The sequence below is a fragment of the Balaenoptera ricei genome, chromosome 9, assembly GCF_028023285.1.
Source record: "Balaenoptera ricei isolate mBalRic1 chromosome 9, mBalRic1.hap2, whole genome shotgun sequence".
NCBI lineage: Eukaryota > Metazoa > Chordata > Mammalia > Artiodactyla > Balaenopteridae > Balaenoptera > Balaenoptera ricei.
The window spans coordinates 38,010,670-38,036,973 of record NC_082647.1 but is presented as its reverse complement, the minus strand read 5'-3'; the positions used below and the strand labels follow the sequence as shown (position 1 = coordinate 38,036,973).

General features: G+C 38.8%; 1 protein-coding gene across 3 annotated transcripts in view; it reads right to left on the bottom strand.

Moving 5' to 3' along the window:
• DOCK4 (dedicator of cytokinesis 4) overlaps positions 1 to 26,304 on the bottom strand; it is a 492,329-nt gene that overhangs the window by 263,314 nt on the left and 202,711 nt on the right. For all 3 annotated transcript variants that reach the window (XR_009505001.1, XM_059933591.1, XM_059933592.1), the window contains exons 2-7: positions 23,402 to 23,485; positions 21,087 to 21,127; positions 19,034 to 19,089; positions 14,991 to 15,087; positions 9,196 to 9,344; positions 3,513 to 3,597 (exon numbers count right to left, since the gene is read on the bottom strand). Coding sequence is in view for 2 of the 3 variants with exons in the window: in XM_059933591.1 (XP_059789574.1) it covers positions 3,513 to 3,597; positions 9,196 to 9,344; positions 14,991 to 15,087; positions 19,034 to 19,089; positions 21,087 to 21,127; positions 23,402 to 23,485 (512 nt within the window). In the remaining variant the exon portion in view is untranslated. The remainder of the gene's footprint in view (positions 1 to 3,512; positions 3,598 to 9,195; positions 9,345 to 14,990; positions 15,088 to 19,033; positions 19,090 to 21,086; positions 21,128 to 23,401; positions 23,486 to 26,304) is intronic.

Here is a 26,304-nt window from a genome sequence, read left to right as displayed (position 1 = left end):
GAATCCAGTCAATAAAGTCCTCTTGACTACAGAAGGATTGAGCTCTGGTTGTTGGCAGTAAACCATATGTTCCAACGGGACATATGTCAACACGGTGAGGTTTAGCACATTTTACTGCTTAGATGAACACAATCAGGTGAGAAAGATCTGCTAACAGGGCTATCAAAAACCCAAAACAAGGCATTTTTTTTCTAATGATGCAGTAGGGAGTTTGTAAGATGCAAACACCTGTGTTTCAAATATTACGGGGAGAAGACATAGTAAAGAAAGAGAAGTGGCAACAATTAATCCAGCATCCTGTGTTGGGGCATTTTACCTCCATGCCATGATCCTTGATCTAGGAGTGACAATAAATCACCACCCCACTCCCACCTTCACCATAAGGGATTGGTGGTGGTGCCTGCCAACTCCCCCTGGCAAAGTCAATACAATCAGTCACGTTTAGGTTGCATAGAGAAAAGGGCCAGTGCTACAGAGAACCTGATTACTGCTGGGCCAGGACATAAATAGGAACTTGAAGCTGCCTTAAAGAAAAAACATGTCCTTCCGAAGCTTATAATCATTTGGGGTTCTCTTGGGCTATTGTCTTTGCTTTAGAAGCAGTAAAATGCAACCACTATGGAGGAGAAATTACAATTTCATGTAAAATTACAATGTTTTATTTTCCTCATCTGTCAAATGAAGACTGTGGACTAGGTTCTGAGCTATAAAATATGAAAAAACCCCTCCGATGGCAGTCATTGCTAATCCATCACAGCCTGGATAAGACCCCAGAATCTTATCAATATAACACTCCCAGCAGCCACAACTCACAAATCGGAATGTTCAAAGAGATGAAATAAATTTCCCGTCCTATATATGACATTAAGGAAAAAGAAGAGAGATAAAATCACATGCATACAAAATCAAACTTGGGAATATAAAACATATTTGTGTCAGACACTGTTAGCTGCTTCTCAAATATTTGACATCCTTAGCTAAATATGGAGATGTGACTGTGTTCTGGCCAATGAAATATAAGTGCAAGTATTGTGTGGTAGAGCTCCAGGAAGGCTCATTAAAATAGTTGAGTCAACTGAGAGAAATCTTTCTCCTTCTTACAGCTGGAGAGCAAGGTCATGGCTAGAGTTCTTGCAGCTATGTTGTACTTTGAAGTATCCTTGATGATGGAGCCTTTTTTTGCTTCTGACACCATGAAACCACAAACAAGCCCAGGACTTCCTGCCTCTGGGCTTGCATACTGTAAAAGAGAAATAATTTCCATCATGTCTAAGCTTCTATTATTTATTTATTTCATTGAACACAGCCAGATCTAATCTTAAGATTTAGCACATAAGGCAGCAATTATTCTTGCCATCTTACCTCCTTAATAAGGATGAAATAAAGGTGACAAAGGAATGAAAACTGACTGAATGCTTAGGTGCTTTGCAAACATTGTCTGTCAAGGAAAGGCATTTTACATGCATTTCTTATTTAACCGTCCTAACAAACATGGTTAGAATTATTTCTCCATTTAATAGACTAAGAAACTGAAGCTCTGAAAAATTTAGCAGTAAGTCCAAGATCAGAGAGCTGGTGGAAGGAAGAGATGGAAGTTAAATCTAGTTTTTTGCATCTATACCCATGGTCTTCTCATAATACCGTAATAACATCAAAATCATTAAGTGATTGCTTATTAAGTGCAAATCACTGAACGAGATTATGTTGGACATAACAGAGGAAGTATCAATATAGGACACGGTGCCCACTCTGAAGAAACTTCAAATTGAGTGACAGATTAAAACAAAAGTGAGAGACAAAATCTGATGCCCAACAGTTAAATAAACTATAATAAAAATGTCCCATTAGAGGATGTCGCTGACAAATAAATTCTAGAGATTTTGTTTGTTATATAAGCTAAGAGTTAGTGGTGACTTTAACTGCAAATATTCTCCTTGTGTGCCCTTCCTCCATCTCTGCCCTCCTCCCTCCAACCAAACCTTCAACTGTGTTTTTGCTCTGGGCCTGATACCCTGCTTAACACTGATGCCACAGAGGGGTGCAGCATGAAACATCACTCTCAAGAAGCTCAACGTAAAGCAAAGGAAATTTTCCACAGAAACGGAATTTATTCCAACGGAAATAATGAGCTGTAGATAATCTGAACAGATTGATGATGAAGGGGGAAACTGAAAGCGGCATTAAGAACTGCTTTCTCAAATCAGACATACGCCTGATGGATTTACTGATGATTTTTTCCACCATGTTTTTCAGATAATCTCAGGTCAAGAATAATCTGCAATTCTATGAAGAATACTCTAAGCTTGGGAAGCTACCCCCAGAGAGGTAGGATCTTCCAAAAAGGAGTCAGCTATTTACCACAGTCACTCCTCCTTGGAACGTGGGGTAAGATGCAGCTGGGATATTGGCTTCTTTGATTTGAGGTTTTAAACTAGCTCAGTGAGTATCTAGAGATTAGGTGAAACTTTATACAAATATTAAGAAGATGAGGCTAGGGACTTCCCTGGTGGCGCAGTGGTTAAGAATCCGCCTGCCAATGCAGGGGACACGGGTTCGAGCAGATCCCACAAGCTGCAGAGCTACTAAGCCCGTGCGCCGCAACTACTGAGCCTGCACTCTAGAGCCCGCGAGCCACGACTACTGAGCCCGTGTGTTGCAACTACTGAAGCCCATGTGCCTAGAGCCCATGCTCTGCAACAAGAGAAGCCACCGCAACGAGAAGCCCACACACCTCAACGAAGAGTAGCCCCCGCTCACTGCAACTAGAGAAAGCCCGCGCACAGCAAAGAAAACCCAACGCAGCCAAAAAAAAAAAAAAAAAAAAAAAAATACAAGGCAGATGGGACCAGATTTGGGGAACCTAGATGCCAAGTAAATAATTGGACTTCAACCTACCATGTAACTAGACAAAAAACTCAAGTCATGGGTGATGCCATGATGGGCAAGACGACCAAATATCTCAGGATTATTAACAAGCTTCAGCACTTAGGGATGGCCTGGGGTTTGGGAGACGTGGGGGATAAGTCTAGCATTTGGAGACCAAGGAAGAGATACTTTCAGGAGTCTGTGCATACAGTGATAACAGGGCAGGGAGGGGAGCTAACATATTGGTGAGCACTAACTGGAAACCATTAGTCACAACAATGTCCTGAAACAGAACAGATAAATACGTATGACTTGTAACCATTCCACTAGACTAGGCAAAATACAAAGATTTCACTAGACTAGGCAAAGTACAAAGATTTGCAAAATAAAACTTAAAACTTCTTTGGCTTTACTTCCTAGTGCCTGGGCATTGAGGGCTCAGTAGGAACGTCAAGGCATTCTGAGATGGGTAAATTATCTCAGTTTTGTACTTGGGGCATGGTCACCTCAGCTCTCAATTCTCTTTACTTGCTCCAAATTAAACCGGGAACAACATCCTGTTCTTACAAAATCCAGCAAGTATGAAGAGTGTCATGGAAACCACAAAATTAGCAGTGAGGCTGTGAGCCAAGGATTCCTATACCTACCAATCGGTAGAGCTCAGTAATGCTGATGTCCTCTGGATCCACCATCGCGTACTCTTTCCTAGGCACCAGGTCCAGTCCCAGTTGTCTAGAAAACAGATTGCAAACATTTGGCGGAAGAGTCACCTTGACAGAATATATTAAAAATAATTATCTTGGGGGGAGGAGGGGGAGGGGACAAAAAAAAAAAAAGAAAAAAAAAAAAAGAATTATCTTTACTGTATCACCCTAACATTCGATACATCACCCACCATGCTTCTCTCACCCATATTTTTTACCTTATATTAACCTCTCACCGTGATTGGAGTAAGTAACTAGGCTGAACACTGGTCATAACTTGAGAAACAAAAGATGACAAAGGCAAGTAAATAGGGTCGGGTGGGATGGGCTGGCACTCTTGGGGAAGCGCTCCTGCCACTGGGGGCCTTGGTACTCTATGATGGGGAACCTTTAGCACCCTACAAGCTACTACCACAGAAACCCTTCCTCCTTGTACTGGGGTGGAAACTAGAGATAGACATAATTTTGTTCTAGAAAACAGAGTTGAGGAGAGGGAAGTGTAGCCTTTAGGATTTGACCTGGCACCAAAATACCTAGTTATATCCAGAGCTAACACATTAATAGTGGGAATCTCTGGCAACACGTGCATGGTCCTTATTCATGGCAAGTTCTGGGGTCAGTCATTAGGAGAAACTCAGTAAAGGCAGGGGACAGAATTTAGGACAGCATAGGTCTACGCCTGGGGTAGCAAAAATGGCTTAATCTCTTACGTCAGGTTTCACTGTGACTGATACGTGAATTACTATGCTAAGAAATATTCTAAGGTTATATCCAGCCTCAGTGGGACCAAGTATGGTAACGGATTTGTGATGTCTTGCCATGGGCAGAGGAAAATGAGTATAATCTTGCCAGTTTCCCTCTAGTGACCTTGATAACACTCCTTTCCAGGCACCCACCTTACTACACTGATGTCAAGGCTGTATAATTCTACTCATCTCCTTAACCGTCACAACCATCCCAAAGGCTTCATGACGTCTCTCTACCGGACTCCCCTCAATTACCCGACTCCGGGTCTCACACTTAATTCTCTGAGGATAATTTGCTCTACATCCCTTCCACATCATTACTCTCTCTAATATGGAAGCCTTCCTGCATGGCATTTCCAATTATACAACCACAGCTTTCTCACTGTTGTATTTTGAAAACATCCTAAAATTCTGTGACCTCCCCAAAACCTCATTAGAGGTTTCCTAAGTAAAAACCTCTTATTAATTCAGCACATACTTCAAGCCAGGTACTTCCCCAGCCACCCTGAGGGACTGTTGGTCTTAAGATTACAAGACTGTGGCCCTCTTGATGGTAGGACTTGGCTTTTAGATACTAAAACAGTTTCTCACTTTTCTTCAATTGTGTTTCTCTTTGAGAAACTTAAAAATCACACTCCCATTCTCTAATTTTCGTTGAACTTTCAAAGCACAAACTCGGTAATTCATTTTCAAAATACCCATGTCTCCCTGTTAGTTTCTGAACTGTGTCCTCCCAAAATCTGTACGTTGAAGCCCTAACCCCAATATGACTATATTTGAAAAGAGGAACTATAAGGAGATAATATAGGTTAAGTGAGGTCATATGAGTGAGGCCCTAATCCAATAGGACTGATGTCCTTAGAAGCAGCAGAAGAGACTCCAGAGATTTCTCTCTCTCCACGCACGCACAGAGGAAAGGCCATACGAGGACACAGCAAGAAGGCAGCCATCCGCAAGCCAGCAACAGACTACTCACCAGAAACTGAATTTGCTGGTACCTTGCTCACGGACTAGTAGCCTCCAGAATTATGAGAAAATAAATGTCTGTTGTTTAAGCCACCCAGTCTGTGGTATTTTGTTATGGCAGCCTGAGCAGACTAATAAATTCCCCTTGCTCTACCTCATCAGGGGATTCTGATAGGGTCTGTTCCCCATTCTCTATCCCATCCCAAGAGAGGACCACTGCACTACAATGTAAGATAGCAGAAGACACCAGGTGAGTATTGCTGAGGAAAGATTATCTAGCAAAGGAAAGAGGGTATAGGCATACCTTGTTTTTACTGCACTTTGCAGATATTACGTTTTTTACAAGTTGAAGGTTTGTGGCAACCCTGTGTCAAGCACGCCTGTTGGCGCCATTTTTCCAATAGCATTTGTTCACTTCATGTCTCTGTGTCACATTTTGGTAACTCTCAAAATATTTTAAACTTTTTCATTATTACATTTGTTATGGGGATCTCTGATCAATGATCTTTGATGTCACTATCTTAATTGTTTTGACATTTTTTAGCAATAGAGTATTTTTAAATTAAGATATGTATATTTTTAATACATATTGCCATTGCACATTAATAGACTACAGTACAGTGTAAACATGACTTTTACATGCACTGGGGAATCAAAAAATTTTGTGACTTGCTTTACTGCGATATCCGCTTTATTGCGGTGGTCTGGAACCGAACCTGCAGTATCTCTGCAGTGTGCCTGCATACAATCACATGTGAATCATAGCACTTACCTCCTTCCCCGCGGCACGTTCCATGAGAAGCTGCCCTACCATACTTTCTTCTGGGAGGGGCGGGGGCAGCTGAAGTAGTTTAGTCATCTGACCATCTCCCCTTCCCGAGCCACACCTGACTGGCCCACAGGTAGGCACCTGACCAAAGGACAAATAATCCCTGGACTGGCCAGCAGCTCATGAGTGGCTGGTATAAAATGCTCAGTTTGAACATGAATAACGGATACTGGCTGTCAATGAGATTCCTTCTTTGAGAATTTGAACCTGGAAATTCACATAGCATCAACCATCTGAGAAACATGAAGGACAAGTGATCTACATCACTGCAGAATGACTGAGTTAAGACCAACTCCAGCAGCAGAGGTTCTGGAGTAGGTGTGGGATCCAGAACCTTCCTCAGCTTTGGGGCACCAGGAGCTGGTGATCTGCAAGTCTTTTCCTCTCATAAGGCTTGGATTATTCAATTTCTGCTGGCTTCCTGGAGTCCTAGCTGTGTGAAGAGACTTTTATATGTTTCTATTTTGTTCTGTTAATTCCTAGGTATATCCTTAGGATAACCCTCCCACTGGGTGAGGCTTCTGAGCTCACAGAAGAGGGTCAGGACAGTGCTCTAAGAAACAAGAAGAAATGAGGCAAAGAGGGAAGGAACAGGATGGAAGGAGAGAACATAGGACATGGGAAGCCAGCAAGGGAAATGGGTGGGTGGGGGGTTAGTTTTATATTAACTCAGTCACTGAACTGCTCTGGGACATCAGGAAGGAAGAATGAATTGATTCTCCCGCCTGTATCATCATCACAGGAAAGTCAAAGGACAGCACAGGACTCTACGGAGAACCGAGACAGGTGCTATTATTTTAAGTCTGTTCGAGGCTTCCAGGCGAGAACACTTCTTCTGATGGCCCCTTTAGGGAACAAGATGGGTTATCTCCTCCTCCCCCGCCCCCTCCTCCCAAGCTTCCTCCATCTAGAGGCTTCTCTTCACCACTCTTCAACAGTTTGACATACAACTTGAGACTGAACCCATCTTTCACTTATGTTCATCCCGAGATCTACATGCTGATAGACAATTTTGCAGAACAATTTAGTTTAATATGCAAGAGAACTATCTGAATTTGCTTTTCCATTCAGTAAGAAAACTATATTTAAAGGAATACAGCAAATGCACAATCTGTAAACCGTAAGTCATTTTAAATAAGTTGTCAAAGAAATTCAAAGAAAACAGAATGAGACCTCAGAAAATTCATGAATTTGAGGATGATCTAAATAAATTATATTGCTCGCTTTCATGCATCAATGTTTTACCAACTTACCATAAATTAGCCAAAGAACTGCCCAAAGTACAAGCTAGAACTTACATGAGTCAAAATTGAGCCATGATTCAGTCATAATTAATGTTTTTCCCTCCTTTCCCTTCCTTCTCTCATCATCTTCCTTCCTAACACTGAAAAAGTATCATCTTCTTGCCTGCTCTATATTTCTAAGCTATTTTTGATAAGCTGACTTCATCCAACTTTCTTCCTATTCACAAACTAGTCTTTTAAAGGAGGACCAGTACAATGACTAAGAGCCAACATAATTCGGAGAAAGCTCAAAGTTTTTTCAAAACAAACAAACAAAAAAACACACGAAAGATGGGCAGCCTAAGTCGCGGTCAAACAGTCTTCAGATCTACCCTTCAAAGTGCTACCCCATCTCACACAGCGAGACCGGAGGCTCCATGCATGTGGCTGGCAAATCCTCTCTCTCAGGAAGTGCTACGTGCTTTGAATCATGTTGCCCTGGACCGGAAAGGGGCCTTGGATCTCTTCTAGCTCAACTTACTCCTTCGACAAGTGAGGAAACTGAAGTCAAGGAGGGCTCTGGAATTTGCCTCCCATCGTAAAAGAGCAGAGTTCCTAGTGCAATGTCTTGCTGCATTCCAAACCTGCTCTTGTTTTTGATTCCCCAGAAGGAATAAATCTCCCCGAGATAAATGAATTAGGGCTGCTCTCCCGACTGTCGGTGAAAGGATGAATGGCACAGCTCACTCAACGAAATACCAGAAGGACTCTGGATGAGACAGAGCTTTAAAATGTGTTAGTGGGTCCATGTCTTCATACCTGTAGTATGTGATGTCTTGGCAGGAATCAAAACTGGCTTCTGATAAAGCGACTTGCTATGGTTAGAGGAAGCACACTCTCGTTTCAGATCAGTTTTTCCAGATTCAGTAAGAGGCAAATTTATCTGTGGTGCACGTTTTACTGCCTTCTCCTTTTTCTGTCAGCTTTTCTTTTATTCTGTTGCCCTAAGATCCTTTGAAGGTCCAAATAGCAAATGGGGATTTGGGGAGAGGAAAGGGAGGGAGGCTATGACCTTGTAGGATACCGAGGAACCATTTACCTTCCTTAAACTTAAGCCCATACAAGCCTAACATTATAGTCAAAGCTGGTTTATTCTAATTTCTCCCCCATATATTAACATTCATACTTAGCACAATATCAGCCTTCATCAGAGCTTTAAGTGATTAGATATACTATTTAAAGTGCTTGGCTGTTATTTTAGATTAGTCACTTACAGTTTTATTTAAAAGTAAATCTTGGTCAAGAACAGCTTTTTTACTGAGCTCTCCCAAGTAGCTCCTCAAAGAGACTAATATGTATACACAGGCAGAATCAGGGCAATAAGGAGAGCACGACCCCCTCCCACCCAGGGTACCTGTCCTAAGCCTTTTAACAGAAGCTATTAGCATTAGTGTTTCCCTCCAGATTACACCAACGACCTACTACCACAATAAAGCAGAGGAATATATTTAGAAGGAAATTCACATGCCAAACCTAAAGCCTTGAAACAAGATGAATTTTTAGCAGACGCCATATCTGATTGACCCCAGTGAATATTTTGTATTTCATGAGCACTTGCACACTGTCAGAGCACACAGGGCAGTAGAGAACCGACAACGTCCTGGGACCCATACCAGCCCTAGAGGATGCAGTTCTCGACTCCACCAGTGAGAGTTTGCACTAAGCCCCCCGAAGGGGAAAGATGGAAAAGCCTCCTCTGGTGTCTTCCAGAGATATGACTGCACAGTGGCTCACACGTGTGTCGCAGTCACATCTGTGGTGTTCAGCCACCAGAGCCCGCCCCCTCAGTGGCCAGTACTCACTCGTTGCCCCAGTCCAGGCGGGCGGTGATGTGGCGCTTCACATCCTTCATCCGGTCGTGGGTGAGATGCCCCACAAGCACCTGCCGCCGCAGATCCAGGATTTCATTCATGATGTGCCACAGCCGGTGGAAGAGATCACCTTCATTTCTCTGGGAAATACGCAAATGCGGAAATTCAATGGTCAGTCACTGAGACATGGGGTAACCACAGAGGAAACGGGGGGTAGTCCTGCTTACCCTCTGTGTGCTGGCCACGCTGTGGACAGATTCTCCATGAACAGACAAACTCTCCCCTCGGGTCCTCAAAGGCACTCACTGCTCTACATGCTTTCATCCCATTTCACAATGCTGTTCTCCTGCCCAAGAATCCAACTTCACTTCTCAGACCCCCCATGTCCCAGGGTCCTCACTAAGCCTCCACACCCAAGCTTGGTCTCTGGCTTTACTTACTCTCCTTCCCTTTCCACCTCAAATCCTCTTTCTTTAGCTCCATCCAATTCTACTACCCTTCAAGGCTCCAACCGACTTCCACCTCCCTCAGGAAATCTTCCCCTTACAACTCTTGCTCACATTCTTTTTTCCCCCTTCTCTGAAGCATGGCTGCATGTAATTAAAGCCAATTCAACAGAAAACACTGTTTTCCAATTATTTCTTGCATGTTGGTCTTAATGCTTTACTGTGTTCCCATCAGAAGCTGGGTACACAGAGGGCTCTCACACTCATTCATTGATGAATTTTCACTGCTATTATCTGGTCAGTATTTAGACTTTAAAAAAAATGTTTTCTTTCTTACTTGTTAAACATTCATGTAAATTCAGGCTAATCTCCTGTGAAATTCACCAAGCGAGGAGGCTTAGTTGGAAAAAAGACAGGTTAAACTCCTGGCTTCAAATCTTGGTTTTGCCACTCACTAGTTTTATAGGCTTTGAGTATGGCTTTTGTCATCTGTGAAACAGGCACAGTACTAACTTCCTGTAAGGTTATTTTATGGATTAGAGATAACATTTGTGAAGAGACCCCGATAGTACACTGATTAAGAGCATAGACTTGAAAGACAAACTACCTCAATCTGCATTCTAATTCTGCCCTTCACTGACTGAAAAACCTTTGGCAGTGTATTAACCTCTTTGCGCTTCTTTTCTTATCTGTAGAGTGGCTATCATAGTACCTATCTCATAGGCTTGCTATAAGGATTGATGACTTCATATATTAAAACTCTGAGAACAATGCTTGGTCCAGAATAAATATCATGTATCAGCTGCTACTAATGCTGTTATCATTATGGTTTTGATCCAGAATAAACCCTCTTATAAATATTGTCTTTATCAAAATTTAAGTGTATGTCTCTTCCCCAGAGGTATTTAGGGTAAACCTTTTATAAGTATTTCATCTTCCATCAACCCTTCATCTTTCTTAAGCAGAAGCCATGCTTTTACTTTCTACAGAAATTATTAGTAGGCTATATGAATAGTGGTATGAAAGTATTGAGATCATCGTTCATCTAAAGTCCTCTACAGAGATAAGCTGCCAGAAATACCAAGTTCTGTGTGATGGGTAAAGATGGTCAGTCATAATGGTTTTTTTTTTTTTTTGGTAAAAAGTAGTGATGGATCTTCTGCTTTATCAATGCTTGGTGACTAGAAAAGCATTTTCGTGCACTGTGCAGGTTAGACAATGTGCCAGCTGACCAAGAAGCATTCTCCATGACACCATCCCTGGTCCTCTGAGACATCAATAATCTTGCTCTCACCTCCTAGAGCACTCTCTTGAGCCTGTTCTTCTATAACCTCTCACTCTTTACTCACGTTATACACTCCCATACAAATCATTACAAAGGTGCTATAATGTTGTAAGTCACTGGTCAGTGTCTGTGTTCTTCACCTGGTGTAAGCTCCCAACCACAATGGCCGAGGCTGCACTACGTAGTCCCAGCAGCTGAAGAATGAAGGAAGGAATACCTTGATTTAGAGCTGTTAGTTTTGGTGGATCTTGAGAGGTGGGTTCTGTTTAGATCATATAAAAGAACAAGCAGGGAAGATCAAGAAAAACTTGAAGAGGATGGACCTAGAGATCATCATACTAAGTGAAGTAAGCCAGACAGAGAAAAACAAACATCATATGATTTCACTTATACGTGGAATCTAAAAAAAATGTTGCAAAGGAACTTATTTACAAAACAGAAAGAGACTCACAGACACAGAGAACAAACCTACAATTATCAAAGGGGGCAAGTGGGGGGGATAAATTAGGAGTTTGGGGTTAACAGACACATACTACTATATATAAAACAGATAAACAAGGACCTACTGTATAGCACAGGGAACTATATATTCAGTATCTTGTAATAACCTATAATGGAAAAGAATCTGAAAAAAGAATATATATATATATATATATATATATGTACACATACATATACATATATATAACTGAATCACTATGCTGTTCACCTGAAACTGACACAACACTGTAAATCAACTATACTTCAATTAAACAATTAAAATAAATTTAAAAAACCTGAGGAACTCTGTGGTCAGAAAGAAAAGTTCACTTGAGTCAAAGAAATTACATAAGGAAAATGTAAGTCAAACCTCATGCAGCCAGGGAGTCAGCTCTGCTTAAAATGACTGTCACAGTGTGACAGTCACTTGTCCTGCTCTTGGGGAAGGCGTTCTGCAGTTGTCCAGAAGAATGGGCTTGATTTCCTAATAATGTCACCTCTAGTTCGTAAGTCTAAGAGAACATTGAGCTGAGAAGAAGTCTGATCCTTTATAAAAGGAGAACAAGTTGGTCTGCTTTCCCTTTCAGGAAGGGGTGGCAGGAACAGTGACATACTGCAGCCCTGACCAGCAAAGCCTCCCTACTAGTGCCTGAAAACAGTACATATCTGTTTTGACAGCTAGTCAGAAAATGATGCTTCTTTAAAAACTGGATTTTAAAAATTGGATAGTTAGGAAGACTGTTCAAAACGTGAAGAATGCTTTTGATTTAATGTCAAATGAAAAAGGTAGGGTACAATATTAAACACTTAAAATAGAAAAATATCTAAACATTTTTACAATATATCAGAAAATTTCTGCAATGTTTTTCTGCAAAAAGTGAACTGTAAGTACTTTAGTGTTGTAGAGAATGGGTAAGTTTTGATTTGCCTCAAGATGAAAATAATGTAATTTTTGGAGCAGCAGACCTCAGTTTACAGCCAGGCTTTCCCACTTAGCATGGGACCCTGGATAGATTATCTTTGATGAGCTTCGAGAATAAAAACTACCTGGCAGAGTCCCACGGAAGAGAGATGTGAAATACCCACCCAAAGGCCTGCACAAAAGTACTTGGTAAAAGATGGCTGCTATATTTCTCCTAAACGTTTTGTGGTTAGATTACTGATACATTATTAAGTGATATTTTAAAGGACATTAATTAGGCCATTACCGATGTTATTAAAAAGAGCAAATAGCATTTCTCAAGCATCTGCCATGTGCTTTTTTATGCTAAATGTCCTACATCTATTAAGTATATCTCATATACTACTTACAATTGACAAGATGTTAGTGGCTCATCAAGCACCTTCCAATGGAGAAGCTAGCCTTAAAACTGTTAGGAAAGACCACAGACAGTACCCCAATACACTCAAGCATGATGAAGTTGAACCAAAACATTTAGCAAAAACGTTTACATCAGCAAAAGAGAAACAAAAAGGTCCAACAGAGCCAAGTCGGCCTCCTTCTCAAGGTCAAAAATCTGGTACTTCCAGGTTAAACTTTATATTTTTTCCTAATAGAACTGACTACCATTCCAGTATCCAAGGAAACTCTGAAATAATTCTCTCTCTGTTTCCGTCACTTAGGACAGTAGGAGGTGAGAAGGTTACTCCTAGAGCTTACAACACATAGGTTTTCAAGCCAATCAAGTATGTCCCCAAAATAGATGTTCGCAGCCTCAAAAGCAGGTAAAAATAGCTAGATAAGGAAGAATCAAGTGGAAATTCAACTCTTCCTCACCAGCAGCTACATAAAAGGAAAAATGCTGGCGCCTTAGCTCAGCTAATGTTTGACACTTACACTGTCATTATTTTTATAGTGGGTATTTAGGATGCAGTGATTTGAAAATTTCACACAGTTTCATTTTCCATGTTAGTGTCATATACAATATTAAGTGAAATAATACTTGGGTTTTATATTCTTTCCAACACAATTTTTTTTAAATCTGAAAAGGAGATCTGCATTTCCTTTGTAGTCTCCCAGCACAGAGCCCTTGAGTTCAGTTATCTAGACAGTGCATTTACCTCACCCCAGCAAAGCCTAGACACTGTGTTTCATCTAAGATCATCTTGTGGATTTTAGCAGTGAGCCCTAACGCCACCAGCTCCAGGAGGGCATGGTCAGAGAAATCCAACATCAAAAGGGTTTTTATTAGTGACTTTTAAAGATTTTCTTGCCTCAATGAACTATCCTATTGCATTTTCTTTTTTTTAAATTAATTAATTAATTTATTTATTTATTTTTGGCTGCGTTGGGTCTTCATTGCTGTGCACAGGTTTTCTCTAGTTGTGGCGAGCGGGGGCTGCTCTGCGTGGCGGTGCACAGGCTTCTCATTGCGGTGGCTTCTCTTGTTGCAGAGCACGGGCTCTAGGCGTGTGGGCCTCAGTAGTTGTGGCTCGTGGGCTCAGTACTTGTGGCTCACGGGCCCTAGAGCGCAGGCTCAGTAGTTGTGGCACACGGGCTTAGTTGCTCCTCGGCACGTGGGATCTTCCCAGACCAGGGCTTGAACCCATGTTCCCCTGCATTGGCAGGTGGATTCTTAACAACTGCGCCACCAGGGAAGTCCCCCTATTGCATTTTCTATGTAGCAGAAAATAAAAACGGTCGTTCTGTGCACATGTCCCTCACTAATTTGGATTTTCTCTTTGACAGGCTATTTCAAATCATTTTGTCAGGATAAGTACACCTTTGTATTTTGCACACATCCCTTCAAATGATTAAGCTGTTCTATAAATTCCTTTGAAAATCAGAGAAGAAATAAATTCATCTTCCCCAAAATGTCACCCCCAATTCCCCATATACAGTGGTTCAGAGTGAGGGGAGGGTGCTAGATTTACATTTGAATCCCAGCTCAGCCATTTTCCAACTACTTGGCCTCCAGCAAGTTCTTCACTCTCGACCTCCTTTTCTTCATTTGTAAACTCAGGATGATCATAGTCTTTTATTTCCTTGAGTGGTAGTAAGGATTAAATGAGATACTACATATAGAGTACTTCCCACAGGGTTTGCACCACAGAAGACTCTCAGTAAGTATAACATGTAAATAGGTAAATATACATACCCAAAGCACTGATCCTTTTTTCCCCAAGAAACATCCCTTTCTCTTGTATATTTAGAATATTCTCATTGATTCTGGCTAAGCAGCCTATCATTTTTATTATACTTGAATAATTCATAGAGAATTAGAACATAAAAAATACCAATATGAAAATTGCATTGAAAATAAGTTTAGTTCCCCCTGAAAATTAAATGTATTCAGAAAGCCTAACCCTGGTTCCATGTAAACCATCCTATTTGATTAGATGCCAGGAAAGTGATTTTTTACCTTCGTGCGGCTTGAAAAAGAACTTGCAAAATCCATGCTAGATGGACACAGGGATTAAAACAACACTGAGTCTTATTAAGCTCTCTATCCCCAATTCCTGGAGGAGTACTAGTGACCTACAGCATGTGCTCAAATGCTAGTTGACACTCCCGTTCAGATATTTCTTAAAACAATTCTGTATCGGAAACATGATGCCATTAAAAAGTTACGTACCACGTAGAGTTGTTTCCACATGGTTCCCCAGTCTCTTAATGTTGATGTCATTTCTGTGATAACAGAGTCTTCAGTGGGAATAACCATTTCAAATTGTCTGTGAAATTGAACAACAACAACAAAGTGTATATGCAAATGACATAGACAATAATCTTCTTTTAAACACTCTAAAAGACCAACCAGGAAAGGAAGCTGCAGAGTTATTTTTGGTTCTGCAGGCAGTAACCGGGATCCGATTATGAACTTGTGTGAGGAATGTAAAGTGGGTTACGGCAGTACCATAACACAGCGACCAGCCACTTTATCCAGATCAAGTCTGAGCAGTGTGGTGGAAAGCAACAATAGCAGAAGAGTTCTGCTCCAGCCACAGTTTGACCTCTAAAGAGCAACTCGTCTAACTTCTCCAAGTCCCAAAGTCCTTGTGTGTAACATGAGGTCACCAGGCTTACATAAACTGTGAGATGGCTTTTGCCTTCCAAGCTCTATGACCATAGGACTCAAAGGGAGGGACAGGCTTGTTCAACGATCAGGCTTTGATGGCTGCAATCGTCTAAACTAACTCACCGTTATGAACAACTAGACACTGAGATACAGACTGAACACTCACTTGTTCTCATTAACACTTCATTTTCATGACTTGCCAACAAGACCATGAAAAATGATTACTACTATCAGTAATGTTGTCATGCATCACAGAACTTATTAAGGGTTTGACATCACAGATATTTGAATATCCATTGCAGAATGCTCCGCTCCATGATTAGTGTAATATATTTCTCCTATTTCTTTTCTAAACATCAGAATCTATACTTGGAAAATATTCATACCAACATCTAGCAGGGTAGGTATGGTGGTCCTAATATTAAGGAGATATAGAAGGAGATGGAGGGAAAAAACAGAAGATTGAATTGGTCTTCTGTATTCTATCTTTGACATACAATAAACTTTTCTTCTCGTCTCTAGTTTCTTTTTTCACATTCTTCCAGTTTTTGTGCAGCTTAAAATGGCTAAGTGCCTATTAATACTACAGCTTCTCAAAAGAATGCTAACCGACGGTACTGATGGGGATTATCTTCTTCATCTGAGTATTTTTTTCCAAGGACAATATCTAATATGTAGACACCGAACCAGGTGACACGGATGATCAAGGGAAAATTACTTCTTAGCATGAGGCTAATAACTGCTCTGCATTCCTTTTTGATGTTATGTCCAAAGTGCATATAATTTTTTTTGTAAAGTTTTCTTGACAGCAAGTATGGGAATTAAAATCTTGCCTTGATTTCTTCACCAACAGAGCCTCTTCTCCTCATTTCATACTGCTGCTAAAGTACTGACCCTGTGAATGTTTTACTCCTTTCTAGAGCTTAAACACTGCTGAAAATGTAAAGCTGGGTTGTAAAACTAGAAATAAAACAGTAATATATGAACTGTGACATATATAGAACCTTTTATCAAGTCTACATAATATGACATTTTCAAATGGTAGTGCATTTATTTTGCTTTTGGAGCAGCTGTTGCAATTTAAAGGATGAATATCTAGAGACAGAGACTATAAAATGATAGAATGCAAGGTCAGGAGGGAACAGTGAATTTCCAGGAAAACTCAACAACCTACTTAACATCTAAAAACTGAAATGACCTCAGCAGGAATTAAACAATAGAGAAGTGACCTCACAAACTATAATTTAAGGACCCCTGTCAGTCCTGCATTGCTCTGCAGACCCAGGAAAGAACATAAAGGCAATTCAGTCTGTGGGAAGTTGATTTGGGGTTTGTTCAACCAAAATGTAAATTTTTAAAAAGCACAGAATTGCCATTTTAGGTGAGGCAGCTGTTTCCTTTTAATTATACCAAAATCAACATTCAAACATTTCAGTTGCCCCTGAAATTATATTTTGTTCAGTTATTCTGAGATGAACTTTGCAGCTATTTCATCCTGGTGGGCAATCAGGGTGCTAATCCCCTGAAAATAAGGCAGGTAACATCGAAATCCCAAAGAGGTTCCTCTCTGGGAAAGCAATCACCTGGCAATACGTGCTCTTGAATGTTTTCAGGCTAAAGTTTTTCTTCCAGTTAATAGTCCTAGAACCTAAAGTCTCAATGAATTCTAACATTTTTTTTTTTTTTTTAAGAAAATAAATTTTGGTTCTACCCTGAAGTTCTCTTGCTGTATAATGCTTATCATGCCCTGTGTCAGGTGGAGAACCCACAGCCAAGTCTTAAACTTACACGACCAAATTCTGAAACACCTTTACCCATACTTAAACTTCCTCGGACTCAAGGGAGCCAGATACTCACCACTTACTGGCTGGGACAAAAATAAAAATAAAAGAAGGTACTTGTTTCAATTAAAATTATGTCCCACCCCAATACAGTTTGAGAGAGAGGACTTTCACTGGGTGAACTGATGCTTGACGTTTTTGCTAGCATCTTCTCTTTTCTCTTCCTCTGTCAGAGTGTAAGATGGGGGCTGGGTGGCCCTCTGCTCTGGAGAGTTGAGGGGTCAGGGTGGGGCTTGGGGCAAAGGTAGCAAAGAACTCTGGCTGCAGGGGATCTGTTCAGGTGGACTCTTTAAGGGACAGGGTAGAAACCCTGGGTTTCAACATTGCCTAGACCAGATCACTAGGGCAGAAAGGTCAGAACAAAGAGTAAGCTTGTGTTTTCTGGAGCGTCCCTTGGTTTACTTGAAGGGAGCTGGATAGAGCCTGGTGGGAGAATTCCAAAAGGATTGATAACTCTGCTTGACTCACTTCTGGCAGATTTTAACTGCACAACATTTCTGACGGACACACATTTATTAGACGAGTAATAGTGGTGGTAATTATTAGTATCAGAATTATGTTTTTAATCTACTGTTTTAAATAATTACTACTACTACTATCAAGATAATAATAATAATACTGCTTAAAGTAACTGACATATATAAGACATATAACATAAGGATCTCCTAGACGCTTTAAGTTTTATCCACATACTCAAAGTAGTTATACCATATACTCTCAGCCACCTGAAGAAATTATTTCACTGAGCTAAGATTTAATACTCTACCTTTACAGAGAGTGGATATAAGAATCACCCATTTGAATAGCCTCCATGGAACTTTTCTGGTAAAAATAAAGTTTGAAGATATAATTTAATATGCTTTAAAATGTGCTTTAATAATTTAATAAATTCCTATTTTTTGCTATTTGATGAAAAATGCAATTTTTATGGTACAACCTGTATTGTTTCTTCTGTCATAAAATGAAAATTATTCAGTGATCCAATGCATATTCCTTGTGACACTGGCAGCAAATATTTGGATTCACTTAAAATGAATAATCTGCTTATGTTAACCACTTAAATAAGCAAGTGCTATTCTTTCATTCTGTGATATTTTATTTGAATAATCTTTTACCATAACAGCTGCTTTAAGTCCTTTTGGACACAGACTGGGAATAACTTTTTAAATATATGAGAAATCCTAAGTGATCAATGAGCTCAATCAAACAAATAGCACAGAAATGATGTTCTCTGAAGCAGAATAGCGGCTTTGTGAAATGGTCACACAAGGATACGGTATTAACCCCAAATAGGAAAATAATGGCAGACTTGGCTACTTATAATTCAGTAGTGAATCTAGGAAATTCCTGGGGTTGAGACATGACTCAGCATTTGATGGGTGTGACTGCCATTCTTCCCTACACAGCAGGAAACCAAGAAAAACCAACTCCTTTTGCTTAAAGCAGAAACTAACACACCATTGTAAAGCAATTATACTCCAATAAAGATGTTAAAAAAAAAAAAGATTAGGCCAATTCCATGATTTCTGGACAATGAGAGACCTCCAGTGCCCTAGATCCTACTGTTGTCCGACACACAGAGGTGGTTCTTTAATTTTCTCCGACAACTGCCTTAGTGTAATCTGTCTTTATCAAATAACACAGACAATGGCATGATTTTCTATAGTTCATTTTTCAAGACACTTACTAAGTCTTCAAATTCCAAAATAAGTAATGCTTCCATGAAAAATCCTTCAACTATTAATAAAATTCATTTCTTACCCTTTGTTCTTTACACAGGCATTTTTCAAGTGAACGTAGCTGGAAGGAAATATACCCTGGAAGAGAAAACATGCAGGTTATGGTTCTAGCTGTCTATTACACCAGAGTTAGTTCTGTAAGTCATATGTATAAAATATAGCCACACAACCATAACAATACTAGGAAGAAGGAATCTCTAACACATTCTTTAGGCTAAATCTATTGTAGCTTAGACCCATTCATTTTATTTTCTACTACTTACCAGCTTACAAATTTAGAGATACTTTAAAATAAATATAATCAAAAAATTAAATCCCACTCAAAAGTATATTCTTTATAAAACAGAAAATTTTTATATTTTCAAGAATTCTATACAGAAAGCATGCTGAATAAGAATTTTTTTTTTAATACCCTAGTATTGAAAGAAGGGGGTTTTGTTTGTTTGTTTTGGTTGTAGTTCTTTTTCTTCTCTCCAAAATACTCATGTGTCTATTTAAAAATATATACTAAAAAATACTACAATGAATCTGGAAACAATCTGTGTATTACATGTTAGGGAAGATCTTTGATGAAAACATAGCAGCAATTAATCACCAGGCTGCCATTTTGATGGAATAAAAATTAAACAAAAGAAGCCACGCTAGCTTAAAGCTTTTTATTGTAGGGAAAAGCTACGACAAGGAAATTATTCCTTTGTTCTAAATGAGAAATTGAAAAAAACAACATTAAAGAGAAGAGCATCAATTTTATTATCCATTAAACAACAATATTCTCTGAATGATTTTTTAGGTACAATTAAATGACAAATTCAATTAAATATTTAGGAAAACAAATATCATTTGAATACATTATCACCATTGTGGATCCAAGGATAATATAAAATTTAACTAGCAAGTTCTGTAATATACAACAGTAGTAAATAGGTATATAGGTTAAAAAAATAACTTTTTTTTTCCTTTGGAATTTAAATTTACCTTAATATGGTAGGAATAACAAATAGAGTAATTATAGTAATTAACAAGAAAAAGACAGAACTTGAGGTTCAAAGAGTAACAGAAGTAACAAATCATAACACATTTTTTTCTCAAGCATGTACTAAATGAAAAATTAAATACTGAAGCTACATTTGCATGTGCCTGCAGATGTCCAAAAATAACTTTAAATGAGGGCTAAAGTATCAGGCTCTCCTTTAGAATGACCTAAAATAAATGAAATAAAGTAATAAACACAGTTGGATGATCCAGAAAAAAAGGTATATTTAAGCAGAAAGGCAGACAAAAGAGTTTAGATTACTTATCTTAGACTTTGGTAATGAGAAATTATACAATTTCTTATCTACAATCCTAGTAAAACCAGAATTAAGCCGAAAAATGAACATGACATGTAAAAAAATATTAGAGAAATGTGGGTAGCATGGGTAGATTAGAACAAAGTATTAGAAAAATATAGATATTAGCGAGGATTAGTGTCAAAATCAAAAACTACATAAATGAAAGGTAGAAGAAAAATCACATTACTTCCTACTATAATTCCTTAGGATTTATATAAATATATAAAGGATAATGAGTCTTAGTTTTTGTCTGGAATGGTAAGAAAGATGGACTCTTTATATGATTTTCCCACATTTCAGCTCCTCAAATCCAAAGGGACTCTTAACACACCCTACAATAAACCTGTTTCTCCACACCAACTTTTTACAAATGATACCACAGAAAACTTAAAGATTAAATACCTCTATTCAGTGTTTCTTTTGGAATATATATATTTCCCCTGCCTGAATTTTACTTTCACTGTCTGTGAAACTAACACTTCAAAAAGATTTTTTTTATATATAGTAAGCCTATTAAGGTCTTCTCAGTATAAATTTCAAGAGCTACATAGGATTATCATTTGAATAGCATGTCTTAACTATAATCCAAGTTCAAAGGAATTTCCAAAATTATGAAAATCGGTATTGCCATTTAGTATTTCAACAAAGAGTCCCAACGGTAATTTCAATTGTATAATGAAATAAAGTAAATTAACTATCTTTCTTAAAAATCCCATAATTATGGTTAAAAACAATAATTTTTACCTTGATATTTGGGTTTTTTAAGGCAAATCCTCTGTACCAGCCTGTGGAGAAATAATCATGGTCATATTTCAATAAATCATTACAATACTTTGAAGAAATGATTAGAAATCAATCTGTCCTTTACTGATGGAATTTTACCCTACATATAAATATTCTAGGTATAAACATAGTGGGGGTTGGGATTAGGCTAGACTAACAGTCAAGTGACTACTAGTTTAAGTCTTCCATTAATAAAATCATTTACAAATTGTATTGGAAACGTACATGAAAAATAGAAGCATGCATAACGGAAGTAAAGGCTTTGGAATCCGAGTATTGCGCTTAAATTCTGGCTTTGTTACTTATTAGCTGTTGAATCTTGGGCAAATTAATTGACCTCTCTGAGCTTAGTTTCACTTCATTTTATAAAACGCTACATCCCAGGGAAATTCAAAAATCTACACAACATTTAACATAGTTCCAAATTCTCTTTGCCTGACTACAAAGCCCAGACTCTACCATCAAAGAATAGTGCTCAGCCAGCAGTTCTGTAGTGAATTCACACATTTCTTCAGCCTACCATCTTGGGTTAGGATCAGTCTGATAGCCTAAGAAGAGTGAAGCCAAGTCTCATCCACTAAGAGAACTAATGGCACTCTTTTCATCCACACATAGTTTTTATTCTGTAGAATGCCTATTACTTAACCTCCAAGGAACTCTGAATCAATTTTACGGCACTATCCTTAACGGGGAACATATCTTTTTATAGTTTAAAACAATTACAGGGTGTGTACATATATATATATATATATATATATATATATATATATACACACACACACATATATATATACATATATATATATTTATATGGTTAATATATAGTCCCCTATAAATGTATTATTTTCAATTTATTTTTTCTTCAAGAATAGAAACCATTTTGCTCATTGGTAAGAAATTATTTTATCATGTAACAAATGTTCTATGGAATTGAATCTTTTTTTGATTAATTGAACTTTTAGAAAGAAGTATTTGAGATTTGTATTTAACTATTTTTGTTCCTCATAAGTTTTCTCAAAAGAATATATTGTAAAACATCATTTTGAAATCAATCTGGAGAGAACAGAATGAATTGAGAATTGGAATCTCTATAATGTCAGGGTTTACTACATCCCTTAAAGACATCCATCCAAGAAATATAGCCATTCTTAAACAACTATTTTAACAGAAACCAAAACTTTTTGAGAATTGCAGATATGTCACAGAGAAGTCTCTGTCCAACTACATCATACAGAAAGGTTTTCAGGTTATAAAACAGCTCCCATTAGTTGTGAAGCCCATTTTCACCAATTCAAAACAGACTTTATATTTATCTGTAAAGAAAATAGAAACAAAATATATCTGGCAATGACAGAGAAAACCTTTTATTTTTATTAGTTACATTGGACAAAATAAATGTCCATGTATCACCACCATTTAATGACAGGCTCTAACTAAAAGTAATAGTTCTATTTGGGAGAACACAATTTTGCCAATAATGAACCTTGATATGATAGAATCTTACCATATTATAAATTCCTAACAAGGACAACATATTAAGAGGAAAACCAGTTATCTTTGGATATACTGATAGGACTTTACAATGTGGCCATTTTGATAAGAAAAAAAGAGTAGTCATTTCATCTGGGATCTTTTTAAGGACTAGAGTTTAAGGATGTTTTGTTGACCAGGAATAGAAGCATTTGAGAACATACATATTAGGCTGATTGAAGGCGATACCTGTTAGGTAAATTAATCATACAAGCTCATTTAACATTTCACATGCAGTAAATAACTTCAGCCCAAATTTGAGGGAGGTGAGGAGGAGATGGCTGCAGTACTAGAGCAGAGTTGGCCCGGGCAGGAGTCCCACCTGGAGGCATCTGGTTACCCAACCTGGGGTAAGGCATTTCTGCTCTGGACCTCTGTTTCTTTCTGTCCTGGGGAACCCACCAGACTCTTGACATTCTAAGAAAGGCCTTCTTGTTTGGCCCCGAGTCATGAACTCTCACAAATTCAATAGTCTCAATTGCTTTCTATGTTGGCATCTAGTGAATATAAGTAAATAATATTAGGGAAAAAAATACAATCAGCTTAAAAATACCAAATAATGCTTTCCCATAAACCAAACATTCAATATGCAAGAAAAAAGTTTTGTTAAAAATGGTTCACTGTGACTACTGGGGAAATTCCAGGGACTGATAGAAGTATGGAAACAATCTGTAAACTTTATGAGCTGTCCAATGTTGCAGGAGATTGTTTATACAACCTCAAATAATCAACAGTAGTCTACTTACCATCACACTTCTCCAGGATCTGAACTGTATCTCCAATTTCCAATGACAGGCCATAAGGGACAGTTCCTCGAAAACTGGCAATAACTGTAAGAAATGACATAGAATATATGGAGATGATCATCATATCAGTTATAGCCAGTTATACTGCTTACTATTAAGTGTTATTGACTAAGAAAAATGAATGTGAGTAGGAAATACACATTGATAGCTAGAGCCGGCTGTCATATTCTAATTTGACAGATTCTTGAAGAAAGTCAACCTTTAAGTTTACATACTTCGCCAACTTCTTGGTCGAATAAGTGTTATTAATACAAATTTCAAAGATGTGGAATTTACTAAGAGAGTAGACAAAATATCAACAACATCACCCAATAGCATACGTGAACAAAGATATTGCCTGAAGAGCTTCGCAAGGAGCTGTGCCCCTCTTGCTCGCTGTTACAATCACTCCCCATCCAGATGCCCACCCCACGGTAGTTACTCAATAAATATGTGTTCAGTAATAAGTAAGGAATATATTTCTTACTCATTAATAAGCTTGGTTTACCTTTCTGCTACGCTGTTTGCAGGATATTTCTCTTCCAGAAAGTCCTCAAGAGAAGGGACTGCACCTATTTGCTCATTAATAGGTCCCCAGGGCCTAGCCCAGTATGTGGCATTAAAGCAGTCTTCTGCTTCTATAGTAAGCCATGGTGATGCCTGGTCCTCTCCCCTGGGTCTAAACACACGGCCACCGTGACAGTTCCCACATGCCTCAGCTCTCAGACCATTTGGAATTGGGGGGAATCACCATTTAGCCTTACCTAATGGTTACAGATTGATTGGTTTCTGAAACATTTCACAGGGCTGAGCAGGACTAGGGTACCAGAGAGAAAGTGCATAGATTAACCATCCCTAGGCAATGTGAGTGGTTAAGGGAGAATAAAAGCACAGTGATTCTCCCCGGGAAAGTAACACTTGAGTCATAAAGGAGACAAGGGTAGAAAATTTTAAAAATGTACCTCAACACGCGAAAAGAGAAAGAGACATCTCCTGTTAAATACTATACATGCTGAAACCACCTTGCAATTCACATCCAAAAAAATGATAGTAAATGCTTTGACTGCATGATTTTTAAAAGCCCAAAATTTTGGAAGTGAATTTTATAATTCTCTTTCAGATGGTGAGACTTAGATACAACTCCAATCCCCAAAATAAATGATTGCTATTGCTATGAATGTGTTTTAAAAGCCTGAAGGAATACATGAACCTGTCAAAAAATCAAAACATGCCAATAAGTAATGGGCTTTCAGAGAAGTCTAAAGCTGTTTTACGATCTCAAAACAAAATTAGCGGTAGCAGTCAAAACACAGGACAGAAAACATAACCTAAAGTACATGAGATAGATAAAAATAACTACATAGTAACCAAGTTAGAACATTTTAGATAAGCACTAGTTCATGATGTCATTTTCTAACTCTAACCATAAATACCCTGTGACCTCATGTTGATGTCCCAGAAGACATGTCTGCTTGAAAAATAATCAAAGGTCTGTATATCTTGACAGATTACTTCAAATAATAATTCAGAGACATCTTCTTATAAGGGATCAACAAGTGAATAGACAGCAGATTGAGTACAATTTAAAAGACTCCAAAGCAAGCTTGTACCCAGAATTGCCTGTCTACACTCATGAAGTTACCTTAACCTCTCACAACCCTAGTGTTTCAACCCTGCACTACTGATGCTTCTATTAGAGGTCTAAGTGTACGGGCACCCAAACCAGCTCTGTGTACAGCTCTTACCACTCACAAATGCTATTGTAACTCCCAAGGCTGCCATGAATACGTCCCCTACTGCTGGTCGCTCTCTCCTACCCCTCATCGCCTTCTTGAAAATGGCAGTACCATTCACGAATTCCATTTCTTCACCATCCCTGCATGCCTCAGCCTTTCACTTCACTGTGTTCTGAAACTGCTCTGTCCCTCACTGTGACCACATTCATATTGCTTTTCAGGAGTCTATCTTCTTTTGAATCTTCTACTGCTTCTCTCATACCCTCCAGCCTTCTTCTGTAGACCTTCTTTCCTTAACCCTCTTCTTAAATGTTGGTGTCAAAAAGCCTGGGTGTTGGAAAATAACATCAAACTTGGCATCATGAGACGTGGGTTTGAACCCAGATCTGACCACTTATTAGCTGTGTGACTTTGGTCAATATACCAACCTCTCAGAATCTCCATTACCTCATTAGGAAAATGCGGGTAACAATGAAGAAACTGCAAAAGGTAGTGGAGGATTAAATAAGGCACCTATCAGAAATAATTTACCACACTGTTTGGTATATTCTAGCTATTTAATAAATATCTCAATTGTGAAACTATACTTTTTTTCCTTCGATCCATATACATTCTCCCTATTTGGAGAACGTGCTAAGACTTCCAGAATCATCTGTCGCTATATGACTTGCCAAGTCTCTCTCCAGTCCTGATCTGTGGTCTCAGCAGCTGACACAAACTTCCAACTTGTATATCTCTATTTAGAGGTCTAAGCACCTAAAACTTAGCATGGCTTCAACTGAATTCATTACCTCCCCTCCGCCACCAGCCAAATCTAAGCAATTTTCTCTCTCCCAATCACCCACTCTGAAATGTTTGTCTTCTGTTGTTAGCCCTGCTTTATCTCGCTATTCCTAGGTGGATTTCTCTGCATCACTCCAAAGGGCCACTGGAAAGCCTTCCCGGAAGGTTCCCTGTCTCCATGGTTGTCCTTCCTCAACACAGTATCTATGAGACCACCAGAGGTCCCTTTGATTCTGTCACACTTGTACTTAAATGCTTTTTGGATATGTGGCATCAGGAAAATTTTATTAGGTTCAATTTCTTTTCTTTAAAGGAAAAGGTAATAAGACATATCATGCCGTATCA